The sequence below is a fragment of the Bufo gargarizans genome, chromosome 2 (assembly GCF_014858855.1).
Source record: "Bufo gargarizans isolate SCDJY-AF-19 chromosome 2, ASM1485885v1, whole genome shotgun sequence".
Classification (NCBI taxonomy): Eukaryota; Metazoa; Chordata; class Amphibia; order Anura; family Bufonidae; genus Bufo; species Bufo gargarizans.
This window is the reverse complement of record NC_058081.1, coordinates 122,721,318-122,742,557: the sequence shown is the minus strand read 5'-3', so window position 1 is coordinate 122,742,557 and position 21,240 is coordinate 122,721,318. Positions and strand designations below refer to the sequence as shown.

At 43.3% G+C, this 21,240-nt stretch overlaps 1 protein-coding gene across 1 annotated transcript in view; it reads left to right on the top strand.

Moving 5' to 3' along the window:
• The window catches only part of ST8SIA2 (ST8 alpha-N-acetyl-neuraminide alpha-2,8-sialyltransferase 2), a 486,181-nt gene that overhangs the window by 318,549 nt on the left and 146,392 nt on the right, over positions 1-21,240 (top strand). Inside the window, exon 3 of the mRNA XM_044283199.1 lies at positions 15,967-16,095. Coding sequence (XP_044139134.1) covers positions 15,967-16,095 — 129 coding nt within the window. The remainder of the gene's footprint in view (positions 1-15,966; positions 16,096-21,240) is intronic.

Genomic DNA, 21,240 nt, shown 5'->3' with positions numbered 1-21,240 from the left:
GGTGATGTCACATTACACTGACCATACTCACGGTGATGTCACCACACAAGGATAATGCACATAACCATGTTACAGTACAGGAATAATGCACATAATAATGTCAAAGTGCAGAGAAAATGAAAAACAGTGAAGTAACAGCATAGAAGGAATAAAGCTCACAGAGATGTCATGATACAGGAATAATATCCTTTACTTGGTCTACAGTACAAGTAATCTGCATTACGTTTTTCATGTTCCTATTCCATCATCCATAGTCATCACCCACTGCATTTAAAGGTAGGCCACCTTTCTAGATGTTCCTTCTGGCAGCTGCTATACCTACTGTCTTTGCAGTTTCATCCATGGTGGTCATCATTGCAAGCAGCTTGAAGTAAAAAGGGTGACTGGAATCTTCTTTAAAGCCTTATACAGGTCCTTCTAAAAAAATTAGCATATTGTGATAAAGTTCATTATTTTCTGTAATGTACTGATAAACATTAGACTTTCATATATTTTAGATTCATTACACACCAACTGAAGTAGTTCAAGCCTTTTATTGTTTTAATATTGATGATTTTGGCATACAGCTCATGAAAACCCAAAATTCCTATCTAAAAAAATTAGCATATCATGAAAAGGTTCTCTAAACGAGCTATTAACCTAATCATCTGAATCAACTAATTAACTCTAAACACCTGCAAAAGATTCCTGAGGCTTTTAAAAACTCCCAGCCTGGTTCATTACTCAAAACCGCAATCATGGGTAAGACTGCCGACCTGACTGCTGTCCAGAAGGCCATCATTGACACCCTCAAGCAAGAGGGTAAGACACAGAAAGAAATTTCTGAACGAATAGGCTGTTCCCAGAGTGCTGTATCAAGGCACCTCAGTGGGAAGTCTGTGGGAAGGAAAAAGTGTGGCAGAAAATGCTGCACAACGAGAAGAGGTGACCGGACCCTGAGGAAGATTGTGGAGAAGGACCGATTCCAGACCTTGGGGGACCTGCGGAAGCAGTGGACTGAGTCTGGAGTAGAAACATCCAGAGCCCCCGTGTACAGGCGTGTGCAGGAAATGGGCTACAGGTGCCGCATTCCCCAGAAACAGCGGCAGAAGCGTCTGACCTGGGCTACAGAGAAGCAGCACTGGACTGTTGCTCAGTGGTCCAAAGTACTTTTTTCGGATGAAAGCAAATTTTGCATGTCATTCGGAAATCAAGGTGCCAGAGTCTGGAGGAAGACTGGGGAGAGGGAAATGCCAAAATGCCTGAAGTCCAGTGTCAAGTACCCACAGTCAGTGATGGTCTGGGGTGCCATGTCAGCTGCTGGTGTTGGTCCACTGTGTTTTATCAAGGGCAGGGTCAATGCAGCTAGCTATCAGGAGATTTTGGAGCACTTCATGCTTCCATCTGCTGAAAAGCTTTATGGAGATGAAGATGTCATTTTTCAGCACGACCTGGCACCTGCTCACAGTGCCAAAGCCACTGGTAAATGGTTTACTGCCCATGGTATTACTGTGCTCAATTGGCCTGCCAACTCTCCTGACCTGAACCCCATAGAGAATCTGTGGGATATTGGGAAGAGAAAGTTGAGAGACGCAAGACCCAACACTCTGGATGAGCTTAAGGCCGCTATCGAAGCATCCTGGGCCTCCATAACACCTCAGCAGTGCCACAGGCTGATTGCCTCCATGCCACGCCGCATTGAAGCAGTCATTTCTGCAAAAGGATTCCCGACCAAGTATTGAGTGCATAACTGAACATAATTATTTGAAGGTTGACTTTTTTTGTATTAAAAACACTCTTCTTTTATTGGTCGGATGAAATATGCTAATTTTTTTAGATAGGAAATTTGGGTTTTCATGAGCTGTATGCCAAAATCATCAATATTAAAACAATAAAAGGCTTGAACTACTTCAGTTGGTGTGTAATGAATCTAAAATATATGAAAGTCTAATGTTTATCAGTACATTACAGAAAATAATGAACTTTATCACAATATGCTAATTTTTTGAGAAGGACCTGTACATGTGACAAATGATCAACTCCTTGCTATACTAAACCACAATCCTGAAGTCCTTGCTATCCTGAATCCTGCAGACACAAGTCAAAGGTACCATGATTACAGTTCAGTAAAAATCTGGCCCTGTTCAACAAACGTCATGTTTACAAACCAGGAACGACAAACAAAGCGTAATGTGAATTATACTCAGACTTTATCAACTTTAACATCAAACCTATATAATGCACATAGTCCATCCGGTGTTGAGATCGCTCAGTAACCTGCTCCTTCATTGCATATTCTGTGGATATGCTACAAATGTCCAGATGGCAATACATCTTTTATCCATTTGTATGTTCGGTCTAGGTACAGTTGGATATTAAAGGAAACCTGTTGTCACATATGAAGCCCCTAAACTGCCTCCATAGCATTGTATAGGATTATAATGGGTGTAATACAATAGCGCACATTACCTGTGAATAGTCATCTGGGTGGTCCTGTTCTCAGAAGCAGTCATTCAGTCCAGGCTTCCAAGCCAACTCCAGACTGAATGCCTTTGGAGCCAGCTTTCAAGCCAGGACTGGATGACCACTTCAGAGACCAACACCACCCACATGACTATTCACTGGAAGCAAGCTACTCTATGGCATCGTCTAGAATTTGTGAGGCTGTACCTCATTGTCAGAGACAATCTCGGCAAAATCAGACCGTGCTGGACTGAGAATGCGAGGAGTTTATGGGCAGGTTTTAGACTCTTCCCAGGTATTTTATGCTAAAAGTGACAATTATTCTAAGAATGACATCTTTACAAACCTATTAACATACTATAAAACACAATGACATCAGTTTGGAGGCTTCATACAGTATGTGATAACAGATTACATAAGAGGAAGGTGGAAACCAAGACATCAGCGTGCTACGTAAGCATTAAATAACGGGATATGTCAATTTAGTGTCCCAGAGTGGATTTAGGCCTCAGTTCTTCTTCAGTTTGCTTCCATCAATTCTGCAAATCTATTAAGTTTTTGAGGTGAGGTGAACGCATTGCACCCGCACCCATCCGGACCCATTTATTTCTATGGGGCTGTGCACATGAGCGGTGATTTTCACGCATCACTTGTGCGCTGCGTGAAAATTGCAGCATGCTCTATATTGTGCGTTTTTCATGCAAAGCAGGCCCCATACAAGTGAATGGGGCTGAGTGAAAATCACAAGCATCCGCAAGCAAGTGCAGATGGGGTGCGATTTTCACGCATGGTTGCTAGGAGAGGATCGGGATAGGGACCCAATCTTTATTATTTTACCTTATGACATGGTTATAAGGGAAAATAATAGCATTCTTAATACAGAATGCTAAGTAAATTAGGGATGGAGGGGTTAAAAATGTTAAATAAATAATTAAACTCACCTCATCCACTTGTTCGCGCTGCCCGGCTTATCTTCTTTCTTCTTTTTTTAAGACCTGGGAGGAAAAGGACCTTTGGTGATGTAACTGCGCTCATCACATGGTCCATCACCATGGCGATGGACTATGTGATGGACCATGTGACGGACCATGTGATGAGCGCAGTGACGTCACCAAAGGTCCTTTTCCTCCCAGGTCATCAAAGAAGAAGAAAGAAGATAAGCCGGGCTGCGCAAACAAGTGGATGAGGTGAGTTAAATTTTTTTTTAAACATTTTTTAACCCCTCCATCCCTATTTTACTAAGCATTCTGTATTAAGAATGCTATTATTTTCCCTTATAACCATGTTATAAGGGAAAATAATGAAATATACACAACACCTAACCCAAACCTGAACTTCTGTGAAGAAGTCCGGGTCTGGGTACCAAACATGACGATTTTTCTCACGCGCGTGCAAAACGCTTTGCACTCGCACGGAAAAATCACGCATTTTCCCGCAACGCACCTACATCCTATCCAGTCCTCACACGCGACGCCTGTGTGAAAGAGGCCTTAGGGTCCATTCACACGCCCGTGAATGTGTCTGTACCCATTTCGCAATTCTGCGGAACGGGTGCTACACGTTCTTTCACTATGGGGTGGGAATGGATGTGGACAGCACACAGTGTGCTGTCCCCATTCGCATTTCCGGAGCGCGCCCCCGGTCTTCCGGTTCGTGGCTCCGGAAAAAAATAGACCATGTCCTATTCTTGTCCGCAATTGCGAACAAGAATAGGCAGTTCTATGGGGTGCCGAACTGATGTATTGCGGATCCGTAATTGACTAAGGATGTGTGAATGAACCCTTAGGGTAGATTCGTATTACCATTTCCTTTTCCATTCTTCTGATCTGTCAGAAAAACACAAAACAAAACAAGCAAAAAATTGATCCTTTATTTTGAGCATCCGTTTTAGCCATTCTATCTGAGATTCGTTATTTTAGATAGAAGAAAAGCAGACACCCAGTGGAAGAGTCTGTGATCGAAGACAACTTTGACCACTGTAATTTACTGGGAATGTGGTACTCTCCGTGATGGAAAGGCCATTGGGTTTCTCTGGCAGCCTGGGGCCCTCCATGGCAGGGCTTGATAGGAACACACTGATTCTCTCATAGACTGCAACGATAAATAATTGCAGTCTATGGCAGAAGCAATCAGATGCACGTTAAATTCCTGTATGAATGGTGTAAAAGAAAAAATGGCCAGTTTCGCAATTTTTGCGCTTTGCCTCCCAAATAAAATTGAATTAAGAGGGATCAAAAAGTCATAGAAATCCCCAAATGGTATCAATAAAAACTACAGATCAACCAACAAAAAATTGACATTTCTGTAGATGTAACTATAAAAAAGTTATGGGGGTCAGAATGGCAATGCAAAGAAAAAAAATATATTTTTTCAAAGTTTATATTTTTAAAAGTATGAAAGCACAAGAAAACTATATAAATGTGATATTGCTTTGATCATACTGATCCACAGAATTAAGTTAATGTGATCTTCGTTGGGAATGCTGTAAAAAAAACAAACCACATAAAACAATGGTGCAATTTTTTTTTTTCCAACTGCATTTTCCAGCTTCCCGCTACATTGTATCCAAAATTAAACGGTGTAAAAGTACAGCTTTTCCTGCAAAAAATAAGCCTTTATATGGCTATTGGGAAAATAAAAGTTATGGCTCTGGGAAAGTAGGAAGTAAAAAAAAATAACATAAATGAAAAAAATGAAAATGACTATGTAGAGATCTTTGATGAAAGATTTAATGACTTAAATTGTGCTTTTTAAATAGGGTAGGCAATATAATAACAGTATGATATAATAATCATATGCTGTAAAAACTAGAAAGCCATTGCATGCCAATTTAGGCTATTCTTATAGAACTAGATTTTTCTATATTACTATACTATCTCAGTAAAATGAAACTGAGAAAACACATCAAAGTATTCGATTCAGAGCGGACAAAGTAATCTGCTTCTACTGAGAAGACATCATGACTCTAACAACTTTCATGTACCCCTGCAAACTACTGACGTTTTACTGGACGTCTGCAGATTTATGTAGGTAAAATGTAGTCTTAAGCATTCCTTAACTCCTTCCCGACCAGCACCAGACACGGCATTGCAGCATTGGGTAGGACTTTAAAGATGGCACCTGCTCACAAACACGGGGGGGGGGGGGGGGGGGGTGCCATAGTCGCTGGGTGCCTAAATAGTAGTCACCCAGGACTGATGTATCTGATTGACGATAACATTGATCGCATACATTTAGCCCCTCAGATGTCGTGGCATCTGGGAGTGCAAAAACCCGGAGGCGTGCGCAAGGATCAGGGGAGCTGGATGGTGAGTGTGGGAGCCTCAGTCCTCCTGAAGATTCCTATGGAGCCCCTGCCTGTGGCTCCATAGGAACATGATGTAATCCTCATAGACTCCAATGCTAGTGCACTGGAGTCTATGTGAGAAGCAATATGATGATTGCTTGTTATAGTTTGCTATAGGAGCTATAAAATGTGTACAAAAAAATATATGTTTTTACAATTATTTTAAAAATGTTATATATAAAATGTCAAATCACCCCTTTTCCCCAAAGTAAAAATACATAAACAATAAAAAAATAAACATAATGGCCAAAAGCACCTGCACTATTAAAATATAAAAATATTTATTCCGTACGGAAAACGGCGTGATGGGAAAAAAAAGATTGCTCCGCAAAAAATGAGCATTCACACAGCTCCGTACACATAATTACAAAAAAGTTATAGGGGTCAGAATATGACGATGAAAAGAGCAAACAATTTTTTTTCAAGGTTTTATTTTTCTTTCCTTACATTATTTAAACGCAACAAAAACTATACATATGTGGTATTGCTGTAATGGTACTGACCCGGAGAAAGTGGTAATTTTTTGCCACATAGGGAATGTCGTAAAAATAAAACCCATAAAAGTGTTGCAGAATTGCTTTTTTTTTTTCAATTTCACCCCTTTTTGAATTTTTTTCCAGCTTGTCACTAAATCAGATGTAGGCAATATTAAATGGTAGCATTAGAAAGTGCAACTTGTCCTATAAAAATCAAGCCGTAATACAGCTTAGGCTAGTTTCACACTAGTGGCAAGGAACTTTGGCAGGCTGTTCTGGCGGGTGAACAGCCTGTCGGATCCGTGCTGCCGCTAGTGCACGCGTGCCCCCAGATTACTGCTCCGGCCCCATTGACTGCGGCAGCACGGCAAACATGCTAAGAGGTGGCCGGAATAAAACTACAACATGACGTTGTTTTATTGCGGCCACCTCTCGACATGTTTGCTGTGCTGCCGCTGGAACTCCCAATTATAGTCAATGGGGCCGGGGCAGTAGTTCAGGGGCACGCGTTCACCCCCCGGAACAGCCTGCCGGAGTTTCTTGCCGCTAGTGCAAAAGTACAATTAGGCTGTAAAATAACAGATCCTGTTATTTTACCAGTTATGCATAGGATTACAACAGATCAATTTTTTTACAGGAGCCAGTAAAAAAAAATGGACCCTGTTGCATCAGTTGTCATCCATTTGAGCCATTTCTGTCTGAGAGACTTTTTTTAGACAGAAACAAAGGTACTGCATGCAGGACTTTTTTTCCTGTCTAAAAAACGGATGTCAGTTGGAAATGGCTCAAACAGATGACAACTGATGCAACAGGATCTGTTATTTTACAGCTTTCTGCAGGTTACATGGACATGAACATCTAGGCCTGCACTTCATCTGGCCTTTTCACACAAACTGTGGCACGCCCCTTAAAGGCACCTAATTAACCACATTATAGAGCACATGATACAAATCATACGTAGCACTAAAAACAAAGATAAAAATATGTACCTGAGAGACTGGTAATTTCATCCTAAGATATTTAATATAAACACACTAAGGTCATTCCTTAGAGGGCCCAACGCCCCCGTTTTTATGATAATTTCTGCCTCCTTTAGCGATAAAAATAAATTCGATCTCCTACTTTTGTTACCTGTTGTAAACGGAAAAAAACACAGAACTGTATTTGGCCAATATCGCCTCTATGTTGCTCGCACATGTGGTCGATCAATCTCGGTGTTCCCACCTTAGTTCTAAGTGAGCGTGCATGCTCGCCAAAGCAAACCTGCATCGCCCTGATTGTTTTCCCTATGTAGTATAAACCACATGTGCATATAATAGCATACACTACATAGTTAGTCTTACAGGTAAAAAAAACTCCTTAAAAAACAATCGCTATTGCCCAATCTTACATATCCCTTTAATAAATTGCTGCAAAAACTACACTGGCCACAGTGATGATTACCCTCTGGCATCTTACGTCTTAGGCAACTTTCACACTGGCGTTTTGCATTTCTGTTTGTGAGATCCGTTCAGGGCTCTTACAAGCGGTCCAAAACGGATCAGTTTTGTCCTGATGCATTCTGAATGGATAAAGATCCGCTCAAAATGCATCAGTTTGCCTCAGTTTCGTCTCCATTCCGCTTTGGAGGCGGACACCAAAACGCTGCCTGCAGCATTTTGGTGTCCGTCTGACGAAACTGAGCCAAACGTTTTCTATTACACAATCTGGCACAATAGAAAACGGATCCGTCCTCCATTGACTTTCAATGGTGTTCAAGACGGATCCGTTTTGGCTATGTTAAAGATAATACAAACGGATCCGTTCTGAACGGATGCAGATGGTTGTGTTATCTGAACAGATCCGTCTGTGCAGATCCATGACGGATCCGCACCAAACGCGAGTGTAAAATTAGCCTTAGCCAGTTAGGTCCCTGTCTCTCAAACCTACCCTTCCACTAGCAAATCCCCCAGGTTCTTACTGCACCTAAAACTAACCAGTGAAGCCTGATTAGCATACCCCCCCCAACTTTTAAAAATTGGAAAGAGGGACAATATGTGCGGCGCGCGACATGGCAGTTTTTTCATACTAGGCCACACCTCTAACTCCGCCCAAAGCTTAATTACTGACTGTGTCACAACTATAGCAGGAGCATGTTTTGAAGGGAAAAAGCTAAACTTGTTTACTACCAAAACCAGACAGATTGACCTTTTCTATGTCTGGTTTAATTCTGTTATTATGTCTGAAAACCTGTTTTTGTTTGGAAAAACTGCTGTGTTATTGCCATTAAGTATCATTGAAGGTCTAATGCAAGTCAATGAGTTGTATTTGTGCTGAGTTTCTCCACTCCACGCCTTCTACTAGAAGGTTTTAGTGCAGCCAGAAACCATATATACAGGTCCTTCTAAAAAAATTTGCATAGTGTGATAAAGTTCATTATTTTCTGTAATGTACTGATAAACATTAGACTTTCATATATTTTAGATTCATTACACACAACTGAAGTAGTTCAAGCCTTTTATTGTTTTAATATTGATGATTTTGGCATATAGCTCATGAAAACCCCAAATTCCTATCTAAAAAAATTAGCATATCATGAAAAGGTTCTCTAAACGAGCTATTAACCTAATCATCTGAATCAACTAATTAACTCTAAACACCTGCAAAAGAATTCTGAGGCTTTTAAAAACTCCCAGCCTGGTTCATTACTCAAAACCGCAATCATGGGTAAGACTGCCGACCTGACTGCTGTCCAGAAGGCCATCATTGACACCCTCAAGCAAGAGGGTAAGACACAGAAAGAAATTTCTGAACGAATAGGCTGTTCCCAGAGTGCTGTATCAAGGCACCTCAGTGGGAAGTCTGTGGGAAGGAAAAAGTGTGGCAGAAAACGCTGCACAACGAGAAGAGGTGACCGGACCCTGAGGAAGATTGTGGAGAAGGACCGATTCCAGACCTTGGGGGACCTGCGGAAGCAGTGGACTGAGTCTGGAGTAGAAACATCCAGAGCCACCGTGTACAGGCGTGTGCAGGAAATGGGCTACAGGTGCCGCATTCCCCAGGTCAAGCCACTTTTGAACCAGAAACAGCGGCAGAAGCGCCTGACCTGGGCTACAGAAAAGCAGCACTGGACTGTTGCTCAGTGGTCCATTTTTCAGATGAAAGCAAATTTTGCATGTCATTCGGAAATCAAGGTGCCAGAGTCTGGAGGAAGACTGGGGAGAGGGAAATGCCAAAATGCCTGAAGTCCAGTGTCAAGTACCCACAGTCAGTGATGGTCTGGGGTGCCATGTCAGCTGCTGGTGTTGGTCCACTGTGTTTTATCAAGGGCAGGGTCAATGCAGCTAGCTATCAGGAGATTTTGAAGCACTTCATGCTTCCATCTACTGAAAAGCTTTATGGAGATGAAGATTTCATTTTTTCAGCACGACCTGGCACCTGCTCACAGTGCCAAAACCACTGGTAAATGGTTTACTGACCATGGTATTACTGTGCTCAATTGGCCTGCCAACTCTCCTGACCTGAACCCCATAGAGAATCTGTGGGATATTGGGAAGAGAAAGCTGAGAGACGCAAGACCCAACACTCTGGATGAGCTTAAGGCCACTATTGAAGCATCCTGGGCCTCCATAACACCTCAGCAGTGCCACAGGCTGATTGCCTCCATACCACGCCGCATTGAAGCAGTCATTTCTGCAAAAGGATTCCCGACCAAGTATCGAGTGCATAACTGAACATAATTATTTGAAGGTTGACTTTTTTTGTATTAAAAACACTTTTCTTTTATTGGTCGGATGAAATATGCTAATTTTTTTAGATAGGAATTTTGGGTTTTCATGAGCTGTATGCCAAAATCATCAATATTAAAACAATAAAAGGCTTGAACTACTTCAGTTGGTGTGTAATGAATCTAAAATATATGAAAGTCTAATATTTATCAGTACATTACAGAAAATAATGAACTTTATCACAATATGCTAATTTTTTTAGTAGGACCTGTATCAGGAGAGCAGCCAGAGCCCCTAGTCTTCTGCAGTTAGGGAACAATGCCTAGAAGAGGAGACTCTGCCAGACTACTTGAGCGACCAGAAAAAGACACTGAGACAGGGATACCCTGCCACAGACCTTTTTCCAGGGTACCAGCCTTCTGAGAGAGAGAGAGAGAGAGAGGGACAGCTAGCTCATGCCTTTCCTCAGCATCATACTCTTCTTCTGCCAGGGAGACTGGAAAAGCCATCCCTATGCTTCGCCTGTATTGTTTCGCAACTGAATTCTTCCAGTAAAGAAGCACACTGGTTTACTGCAGACAATGACTCTCTAAACTTATTTCCCATTTGCAGATATTCCTCCCAATAACTAGCGTGCTACAGATATCTCCCATAGTCACTAGCATGGTGCAGATGCAGATATTGCCCCAGTCAATAGTTGGCTGCAGATAGGTGTATGGCACTTGGTCACTTCTCTATTTAGAATAGGTCAATTGAATTACGATGCAATTAAAGGGGTTGTCTGGGTTCAGAGCTGAACCCGGTCATCCCTCCATTTTCCCCCAGCCAGCCCCCCCTGACATGAGCATCGGAGCAGTTCATGCTTCAATGCTCTCCTTTCCCCTGCACTAAATCGCGCAGAGCAAAGGCATTTTTGGGAGATCCGGTGACGTACCGTGGCTCTCCATGGGGCTGCCAGGAACCCCAGTGACATCACTGGCACTGATGGGCGGGATTTAACGCTGCCCTAGCCAGTAAAATGGCTAGGGCAGCGCTAAAGCCCGCCCATCAGAGCCGGTGACGTCACCCAAGACACTGCTGGGCGGAAGTTTCCGCCCGTCAGTGTGTTATTGAAAACAAAAGAGCCCTTTCCCTGCACGGTTTAGCATGAGATGCTCTAATGCTAGCCTCAGGGGGGCTGCCTGGGTGAAAATAAGGGTATGTCCGGGTTCAGCTACTTTAAATGAGGTGTTTTCCATCTCCTCTCCCCCTGGTCTATGCACAGGTTATTTGTATGATTTTCATCTCTCTTTTTCTAGCACTTAATGTTCATACATCAAATATTTTTTCTTGACCATGGATTTCTTTAAAAGTACCGTATATAGAGCTTCAAAAAGAGAGAACATTATGCCTGCTAGAGAAAATATGAATATCTAAGAGGTTCTTCTTATCACTATTCGAGGGATGGATATTGTGCAGCAGAACTTACTTAGCATGTGAAACAGGAACGCTGAACAAATGATCCGTCAATGCCTGACATGTTTACTTAACGTCTAGCATTGAGGTGTTTAATGGTCATGCTGGCCAAGCTAATTAGAAATTGCTTTGGGTCAAAGAATTACAGTGTCAGGTGAGCAGTGAAATGAGCATGAGAGGAAATTAGCTTGTTGCTTGCCATAATAATAAAAATCAATGGAAAAGAAACACATTTCTCAAACATATAGACTGTGTGGTCACAAACACATTTTAAGAATACCTATTACTACAATAAAAGAAAATAGTAATCACTCCTTAGGGATCTGGAGATGTATATTACAATGCATGTAGTTCACCCAGATTCGATTTCTCTAATCTGCATGGTATTGAGACTTTTTCTTTCCCTCTGTATATTTTCTCTCTTCATGCCTGCTGTGAGGGTAGGCTCTTTGTGGTCTCATATGCAAGCTGTGCTGGATTCACTAAGGCCTATTTCACACGACCGTATGGCTATTTCAGTGTTTTGCGGTCCGTTTTCACGGATCCGTTGTTGCGTTGTGTTCAGGGCCGTCTTTAATATTGATTGGACCCTGGGCAAAAATTTACTTGGGCCCCCTGGATCCCGCCTTCCCACACCTTAGCATGCAATCACGCCCTCCACCACAACACACACACAAAAAATCCACACATCTGGTAGAGTCCAGTGAATGACTGTAAATACTTCCAGTTCTGAAGACTCCAGCGGCTCAGGATCAGTGCTCTGGGCTGGAAGTAGGCACCGCTCTGCAGGAAGGAGACCAGGGCTCGGCTCACCCTAGTGTTACAGTGCACCCCAGCACCCCACAGTATGCAGTATAGCACCCTGTCGTATACAACACCACACAGTATGCAGTATAGCACCCCACACTATACAGTACCCCACAGTATATAGTAGAGCAGTATAGCAGCCCACAGTATACAGCACCCCACAGTATACAACACCTCACAGTATACAGCACCCCAAACAATACACAATACAGCCCCCCACACTATACAGTACAGCAGTATAGCACTCCACACTATACCACACCCTCAGTATACATTATACAGACCCCCATAGTATACAGTACAGCAGTATAGCCCCTCCCCCCCCACACTATACAGCCCCACACAGTATACAGCACCCCACTATACAGTAAGCCCCTGTCACCTTTTTCTAATGTAATTTTCACACAAAAAAGCTCCACAGTTAACTTCTGCAACACTCCACAGGACCTGTGATGACCTCATAGCCATGTGACCAGTAATATTGCTAGGTTACTGGTCACATGGTGATGATGTCATTAAGGTCCTAAATCACAACTTTAACACAGTACGATCATGATGCCTGGACTCCTGGTAGAGCTGACAGCCTGACACCTGGGGCAGTGGCTATTAGGGCTCACGAGGCAGTTGCCTTGGGCCCCCCAGGAGCAACTGGGGCCGGGGCAGCTTCCCCTTTTGCCCCTTGGTAAAGACGGCCCTGGTTGTGTTTCCGTTCTGTTTCTCCATTCCGTTTTTCCATATGGCATATACAGTATACAGTAATTACATAGAAATAATTGGGCTGGGCATAACATTTTCAATAGATGGTTCCGCAAAAAAGGAACGGATAGGGAAGACATACGGATGCATTTCCATTTTTTTTGCGGACCCATTGACTTGAATGGAGCCACGGAACGTGATTTGACTTGAATGGAGCCACGGAACGTTCTAGCTTTCAACGGAACGGAAAAATGGAAATACGGAAACGGAATACATACGGAGTACATTCCGTTTTTTAGCAGAACCATTGAAATGAATGGTTCCGTATACTGACCGTATACGGAACGCAAAAAAAACGGACCGCAAATCGGAAAAAAAAACGTTTGTGTGCACTAGGCCTAAGACAAAAGTCTCTGGCTGATGCTCTCTCTCACAGCATGCAGTCTTAGGCCTCATGCACACAAAGTATTTTCTTTCCGTGTCCGTTCTGTTTTTTTTTTTTTGCAGACCATATGCGGAACCATTCATTTCAATGGGTTCGCAAAAAAACTGAAGTTATTCCGCGTGCATTCCGTTTCCATGTGCATTCCGTCATGAACTCCATTGAAAGTCAATGGGGGACGGATCCGTTTTCTATTGTGTCAGATTGTGAAAACAAATCCGTCCCTATTGATTTTCCCTGTGGGTCATGACTGATCCGTTTAGCTCCGCATCCCAGGACGGAAAGCAAACCGCAGCATGCCGCGGTTTGCTCTCCGGTATGAGAACGGAATGGATCGCATTCAGGAGCATTCCTTTCTGGTCAGTTAAATTTTGTCCCCATTGACAATGAATGGGGACAAAACTGAATAATTTTTTCCGGTATTGAGACCCTATGACGGATCTCAATACCAGAAAATATTAACGCTAGTGTGAAAGTAGCCTTAGATATACAAGTATTCACTCTAAGTAATAACAAGTCTATGTAGGAAAAAGTTACTGTTATTCATTTCTGTATTCAGCAAAAATCCCATCATGTCTTGTATCTGGGCCACTAGCTGAACATGGGTTGCTGCAATATAACGGTTTAGGATTTCCATCCAGCATTTTTCGATCAATGTCAGCTACATCTCTACTTTCCTTTTTACTGTTCCCAGAGCTGAACGAAGTGCTCTGTACCCTCAGGCTGTTTATACAGACTCTTTGATCACTTCTTTTCAGGCTGGATGTTCATAATGTGTGCCAGTACCTGAAAATTGTGTAGTAACCTGTTCTGCATCTCAAGAACAAACAGGAAAGGGACATTCCTGCCCTGATAAAGTGATGTGCAACACTGAATTAGACCTCTTGCACACGACCATATGCCTTCCGAGATATACGGTCTGTGAGAGGGCCATATGTCTCGGAGCGGCATTGATCATACAGCATCATAGATCATAGATTACAATGAGGCTGTGGACGTTTGGGCCGCCTGCAGGGCTATTGTCCCGCACGTCTATGATCTTATGAGTGCGGGACAGTAGTCCCGCGGGCTGCCCGATGTCCACAGCATCATTGTAATCTATGATGCTGTGTGCTCCTGTGTGCACAAACAATGTCGCTCCGGGACAAAAGGCCCGCTCATGGACAGCAGGTCTCGGAGGGCATACGGTCGTGTGCAGTAGTGTTGATCGCGAATATTCGAATGGCAAATTTTTATTGCGAATATCGGCACTTCAAGAATTTGCGAAGATCTATAATATTGTGTTATATCTTTGCAATTGTGAATATTCTCGATTTTTTTTTTCTTCATCAGTAACCTCCCTTCTTGCTTGTGGGCCAATGAGAAGGCTGCAATGTCTTTGTCTCAGCTTAGCAACATCCCTAGCAACCAATAGGAAAGTTGCCTACCCCTTACTATATAAGAACCTCCCAGCAGCCATTTTATGCAGTATTTTTTGCAGTTCTGAGAGAGGGAGCAGTGACATTGCTGTGCTCTGTGCTTTCATCTGGATCCTATTCATTATCCAATTACATTAGATGGTTAGTTAGCTCATATATACAGTATATAACACAGATAGTTACTGGGAGATGGTCAGTGTAGGTTATATCCTGATATAGTGTAGCTCATAGGTTCCAGTGTAGGGTGTTAGGTAGTGTGATAGGAATTACTGTGCATTTTCTCCAGTCCCAGGAAATTTCTAGCAGCTTGAAAAATTTAGCAAAAGTGACCCACACCTGTATTGTTCGCGCATATTACATTGCTGATTTTCGCAATCAAGAAAATAATGACTGGAGATCAGGAATTCTAGAATTTGCAAATTTATGCCGAATATTAGGACAAAAATTTGATAAATATCGCAAAAAACGAATATTGCCTATGCTGCTCATCACTAGTGTGCAAAAGGCCTTAGGCTTCGCTTAAATCTCCGTTAGGAGATTCGGCAGGCTGTTCCAGCACAGAGCAACTTGCCTGATCTCACAGGATCTGGTGTTGCCGAATCCTCTACTTCACCAACGGATCCCCATTGACTGCAATGACGTCTGGCGGTGATCCGGCTGATTTTAAGCATAAATTTCGGGTTTTAGCCAGATGAAAAACATTGCACGCGACAGTTTTTTGCCCAGCCATCAGCCGACATTTTCACCATATCAGGCAGCGGATATCCGAAATGAACGCAAGCTTACCTACAGTAGCAGAGATGTGAACAGAGCATTAGAGGTTACGTGTTAGACATATACTGTATATGTTTCCTGTGTTCTTTTGCTTCCCTCTCCAAACATTCACCTAATTTGTCCAGTGCTAGTGGTCTAAACTAATGATGGGACTGATCACTTAGCACCATTTTTTGGAATACAAACATACAGGGAAAAGGACATGAGAGATTACACCCAGCGCATGAGTTTCGATGGCACCTTATTTTCAGTTCATTGGCACTTTAAGATTCTGAAAGATTTCATGTTGATACTAAAATAAAACCAGAAATATCGTCTTTGAATATCTTATATACTTTTTAATGTTCAAGGACATTTACAAAAATATTGCATTAAAGATAAACTGTTATATTCTTCTTTTTAGAGTTGGATTATCAATAAATGATTCAAGTAGTCCAGCTGCTACAGTCAGAAGCCATGAAAGCATCAAATTACATATGAAACCGGCAATTGTGAAATGGAGACATAATGAGACCCTTTCAATGAAGATCAGGTAAGTTTATTAGATCATTGATATCATAAAAGAGAAAAAGGCAGAATGATTATGAAACATGATGCCGCTTTCTAATGTATTGCATGTATTGATTCCTCATAGATTTCTTGATTTCTGCTTCACGTTGGTGATAAGAGTGAGCAATGATATACTTAAAGGGGTTGTCTCCCTTCGCTTAGTGGCATTTACCATGTACAGAAAGTTCATATAAGCCACTTACTAATGTATTGGTATTATCCATATTGCTTCCTTTGCTGTATGGATTCATTTTTCCATCGCATTATACACTGCTCATTTCCATGGTTACAGACCACCCTGCAATCCATCAGTCGTGGTCGCCAATGTGCGCTCCCATGGTCCCGGGCCATCAGAGAGGCTGACACTTTTTCCTATAGTGTGCAAGAACGACCACCACTGCTGGATTGCAGGGTGGTCTGTAACCATGGAAACGTGCAGTGTATAATGTGATGGAAAAATTAATCCAGCCAGCAAATCAAGCAATATAGACAATCACAATACATTATTAAGTGGCTTGTAGTACCTTTCTCTACATGATAAATACAACTTACTAAAGTGAGACAACCGCTTTAAGTCAAACAACTGTGTTAGCTGTACATGATCAGGAAATGGTTGCAGCTTATAGATCTGAACAAGCAAATTTCGTTCACTGACAGCAAGAAGTGGTCTGAGTAATTGAAACACAAACACAATAATAACAAGGACAAATCTCATAGGGTCCCACAGCAAAATTTGGCACAGGCACCCCTGTCCCACTGAGTTTGCCAGTATCCATGTATCAAACATTCTCAAGCAACGCAGAATGAAAAGTGCAACGCCCAATTATTCGGATCAATTTACACTTAGTTTATTTTTTTTATTGAGCGGAAGATATTTTAATAAAAAAAAAAAAAAAGAGTAATAAGAAGTCACTAGTGATGATCGAGCATGCTCGGCACATGGTGGTACTCGGCCGAGTACCGTATGTGCTCGAGCGCAATGCTCGAGTCTCCTCCCCGCACATTTCTTGGCCAATAAATGTGCGGGTAAGTACTGCCCTCACTGTAATGTCGTAGCCATGTTGGTTACTGACATTACAGTGTCTGGAACGCATCATCAGGTGCTATATAGCACCCGATGACGCATGTTTGACTCATTTGTAGTCAGAGAGAGCTGAGCATAGGAAGGGACAGACAGTGTAGGGAGTGTAATTGAATATTTGTTTTGTACAAAAATGTTTCAGAGACACAAAAGTCCTTGTAAGGACTATTGTGTGTGACAGCAGCGCTAAATACTGTGTAATAGGCCGCTGCGGACACTTAAATTATCCGCGCCACATCTCCTGTTTAAAATTTGCGCATCCCTAAAATATCAGTGACATCCAGTGTACTTTTTCAATAGACGGTGTCTGCTGCGGACAGTGAGATTAGCTGCGCCACATCTCCTGTGTAAAGTGTGTGCATCTAGGCATGGGGTTCAGCCGGTTCCCTCCGGTTCTCCAGATCCGGTTGTTAAAATTACAGCCGGATCAGAGAACTGTGTTGCTGGCTGAATCCTGATCCGGAGCTCGACAGCGGCGGCAGCAGGTCAGGGGGAGATGAGCGATACAGATTAATGTTGCAGCAGAGCAAGGAAGAGGTGTCTCCCTTCCCTGCTCTTCTGATAGGCTGCAAGCCTAGTGCCTGCAGCCTATCAGAGGCTGGCGCAGACATCATCACATCTTCCGAGATTTGTACTGCGCGAGACTCAGGCCGGAAGAGGCCTGCATTGCTGCCAGTATGGAGGTAAGTATTAGTGTTTTTTTATTTTTTTTATGTGGCGAGCTATGGGGGCATCAACTGGAAGAATTACTGGCATGTGATGGGGAACACTATGGGGGCATTACTGGCACATGATGGGGGACAATATGGGGGCATTACTTGCACATGATGGGGGACACTATAGGGTCTATACTGGCACATGATGGGGGACACTATAGGGGGCATTACTAGCACATTATGAGGGGGCATCAACTGGGGGAATTACTGGCACATGATGAGGGACACTATGGAGGCATTACTGGCACATGATTGGGGACAATATGGTGGAATTACTGGCACATGATGGGGGACACTATGGAGGGCATTACTGGCACATGATGGGGGACCATATGGTGGAATTACTGGCACATGATGGGGGACACTTTTTGGGGGCATTACTGGCACATGGTGAGGGGGGCATCAACTGGGGGAATTACTGGCACATGATGGGGACACTATGGGGGCATTACTGGCACATTATTGGGGACACTATGAGGGCATTACTGGCACATCATGGGGGACACTTTTTGGGGGCATTACTGGCACATAGTGAGGGGGCATCAACTGGGGAATTACTGGCACATGATGGGGGACACTATGGAGGGCATTACTGGCACATGATGGGGGACAATATGGTGGAATTACTGGCACATGATGAAGGACACTTTTTGGGGGCATTACTGGCACATGGTGTGGGGGGCATCAACTGGGGGAATTACTGGCACATGATGGGGACACTATGGGGGCATTACTGGCACATTATTGGGGACACTGTGGGGGCATTACTGGCACATCATGGGGGACACTATGGGGTCATCTGCTGGCACATTATCGTGGGCACTGTGGGGGCATCTTCTGGGGGCATTACTGGTACATCATGGGGACACTGTGGGGGCATCTACTGGGGACATTACTGGCACATCATGGGGTACTAATGGGGCATCTGCTGGCACATAATGGGGGACAATATAGGGGCATTACTGGCACATCATGGGGGCATCTATTGAGGTAATTACTGGCACATCATGAGGGCACTATGTGGGCATCTAGTGGCACATCATGGGGGATTATGGGGCATTTATACTGGCAATATCAGTGGGGGCACAATGGGGGCATCTTATACTGGCACATTATGGGGGCACTATGAAGGTGCATTTATACTGGCACATTATGGGGGACACTATGGGGGAATCTTATTGTGGCACATTATGGGGCATTATCTATTTCTGTAGTATAGTATTGGGAGCACAGTGGGCACAGTATTGGGGGCATTATCTGTGTGGTACTAGTATTATCAGTTGGATTATCTATTTCTGTATTATAATATTGTGGAGTCTGAGACGGATCCGCTCATATAATGCAGACGATGGCTCCGTTCAGTACGGATCCGTCTGCATTATAATGTTAAAAAATTTCTAAGTGTGAAAGTAGCCTCAGACGGATCCGTCCAGACTTTCAATGTAAAGTCAATGGGGGACGGATCCGTTTGAAGATTGAGCCATAGTGTGTCATCTTCAAACGGATCCGTCCCCATTGATCCGCACGCCTCCGCACGGCCAGGCGGACACCTGCTGAGCGGAGCGGAGGCTGAACGCTGCCAGACTGATGCATTCTGAGCGGATCCGCATCCACTCAGAATGCTTTAGGGCAGTACGGATGCGTTCGGGTCCGCTTGTGAGCCCCTTCAAACGGAGCTCACAAGCGGACACCCGAATGCTAGTGTGAAAGTAGCCTAAAGTGTGTGCTTCAAAAATGTATCTGTGACATACAGTGTCATTTTTCTGTACAAGGTGTCCGCTTCTGACAGTGACCTTAGCAGGGCCACATCTGCAGTGTAACGTGTGCGCTTAATTTTTTTTTCTGGGATGTACATTATAATTTTTACGTAGACGGTGTCTGCTTCTGACAGTGACAATACCAGGGCTACATCTGCAGTGTAATGTGTGCACTTCAAAAATTTATCTGTGACATACAGTGTACTTTGTCAGCTTTAAAACCATACTCCCCTCAAAACCCAAAGACTTTGGTATCCCGGAAGCTGCTCGGCGGCTCATGGGAATAATGCAGCCGGATCGCCGGTCGTCATTGTTTATGGTCGGAACTACGACGGTGTCTTCGAACCTCCGTCTTTTGTTTTTGATTAATGGAAACATTCTTGGCAAATGCTTTTTCTTTGGTTTGTCTTGTGCCGGTCCAATAATTTCACCTCTAGCGGGGCAATACAGATGCCCTGGCCATCACTCTTAATCATGGCCCCAGTCCTATTCAATTATTCATAGCTAAAGTAATTTTTTTCAATGGTCATCTAAGCAGCAGGCACTCTCCCATCATTTTTTAAAATGGTCAGCTCAGCAGCAGGCCCTCAACCATAATGTTTTAGGGGTCAGCTCAGCAGCAGGCCCTCACATATAATTTTTTTTGAGGGTCAGATCACCTGCAGGCCCTCGCATATAATGTTTTAGAGGTTCAGCTCACCTGCAGGCCCTCACCTACCATCTTTTAAAGGGTCAGCTCACCAGCAGGCCCTCACCTACAATCTTTTACAGGGTCAGCTCACCTGCAGGCCCTCACCTAATTATACCTAATAGGTAATTTGTGCACATGCTGACTTGTTTGGATGTGGTAGCCGTAGCCGTTTCTCAGGCTCCCTCTCCGAAATCGAACACTGATTCCCTCTTACCATTGGTCACCATGGTTGGCGCTGAAAATAACATTGAAAGTTGATAGGGCAGACATCCGAATGGATTGTCGCCGTCACAGGGACGTGCGATCGGCCCCAGGTTATCTAGAGTAACCAAAGCAGCAGCAGGCCCTCACCCATAATGTTTTAGATGGTCAGATCAGCAGGCGCTTGCTCCAAATGTTTTTGAGGGTCACCAGCAGGCCATCGATCATAATTTTTCAAGACTGTGTATGATGCCCTCCTTTATGTGTAATACAGGGTGTATTAGAGTGCCGGTCCTTGTAATTTTTGGCAGCCCTTTCACTTAGTGCATAGGCTTTATGAGTGTAAGAGTCCTACTACCTGAACAATTATACCACAATGTGAATGAGGCCCTCCTTTATGTGATATACAGGTTGTATCGGAGTGCCTCTCCCTTGTAATTTTTGGAACCACTTGCTGCTTCCCTTTAAATTATATTACAGGCTGGCACTGGAGCCACCACTAGTAGCAGTTCATTTGTTTGCCTTCGTTTAAAGAAGGCCACTGAATACACTTTTATTTAACATAAAACAAGAAACTTTTTAAGAAACACTTCAATCAGCAAGGAATTTACATGAGACTCAATATTCATGGAAAGCAATTATTTTTATTTCTGGCTTTTTTTTAAATTTCAGCAGTACTATG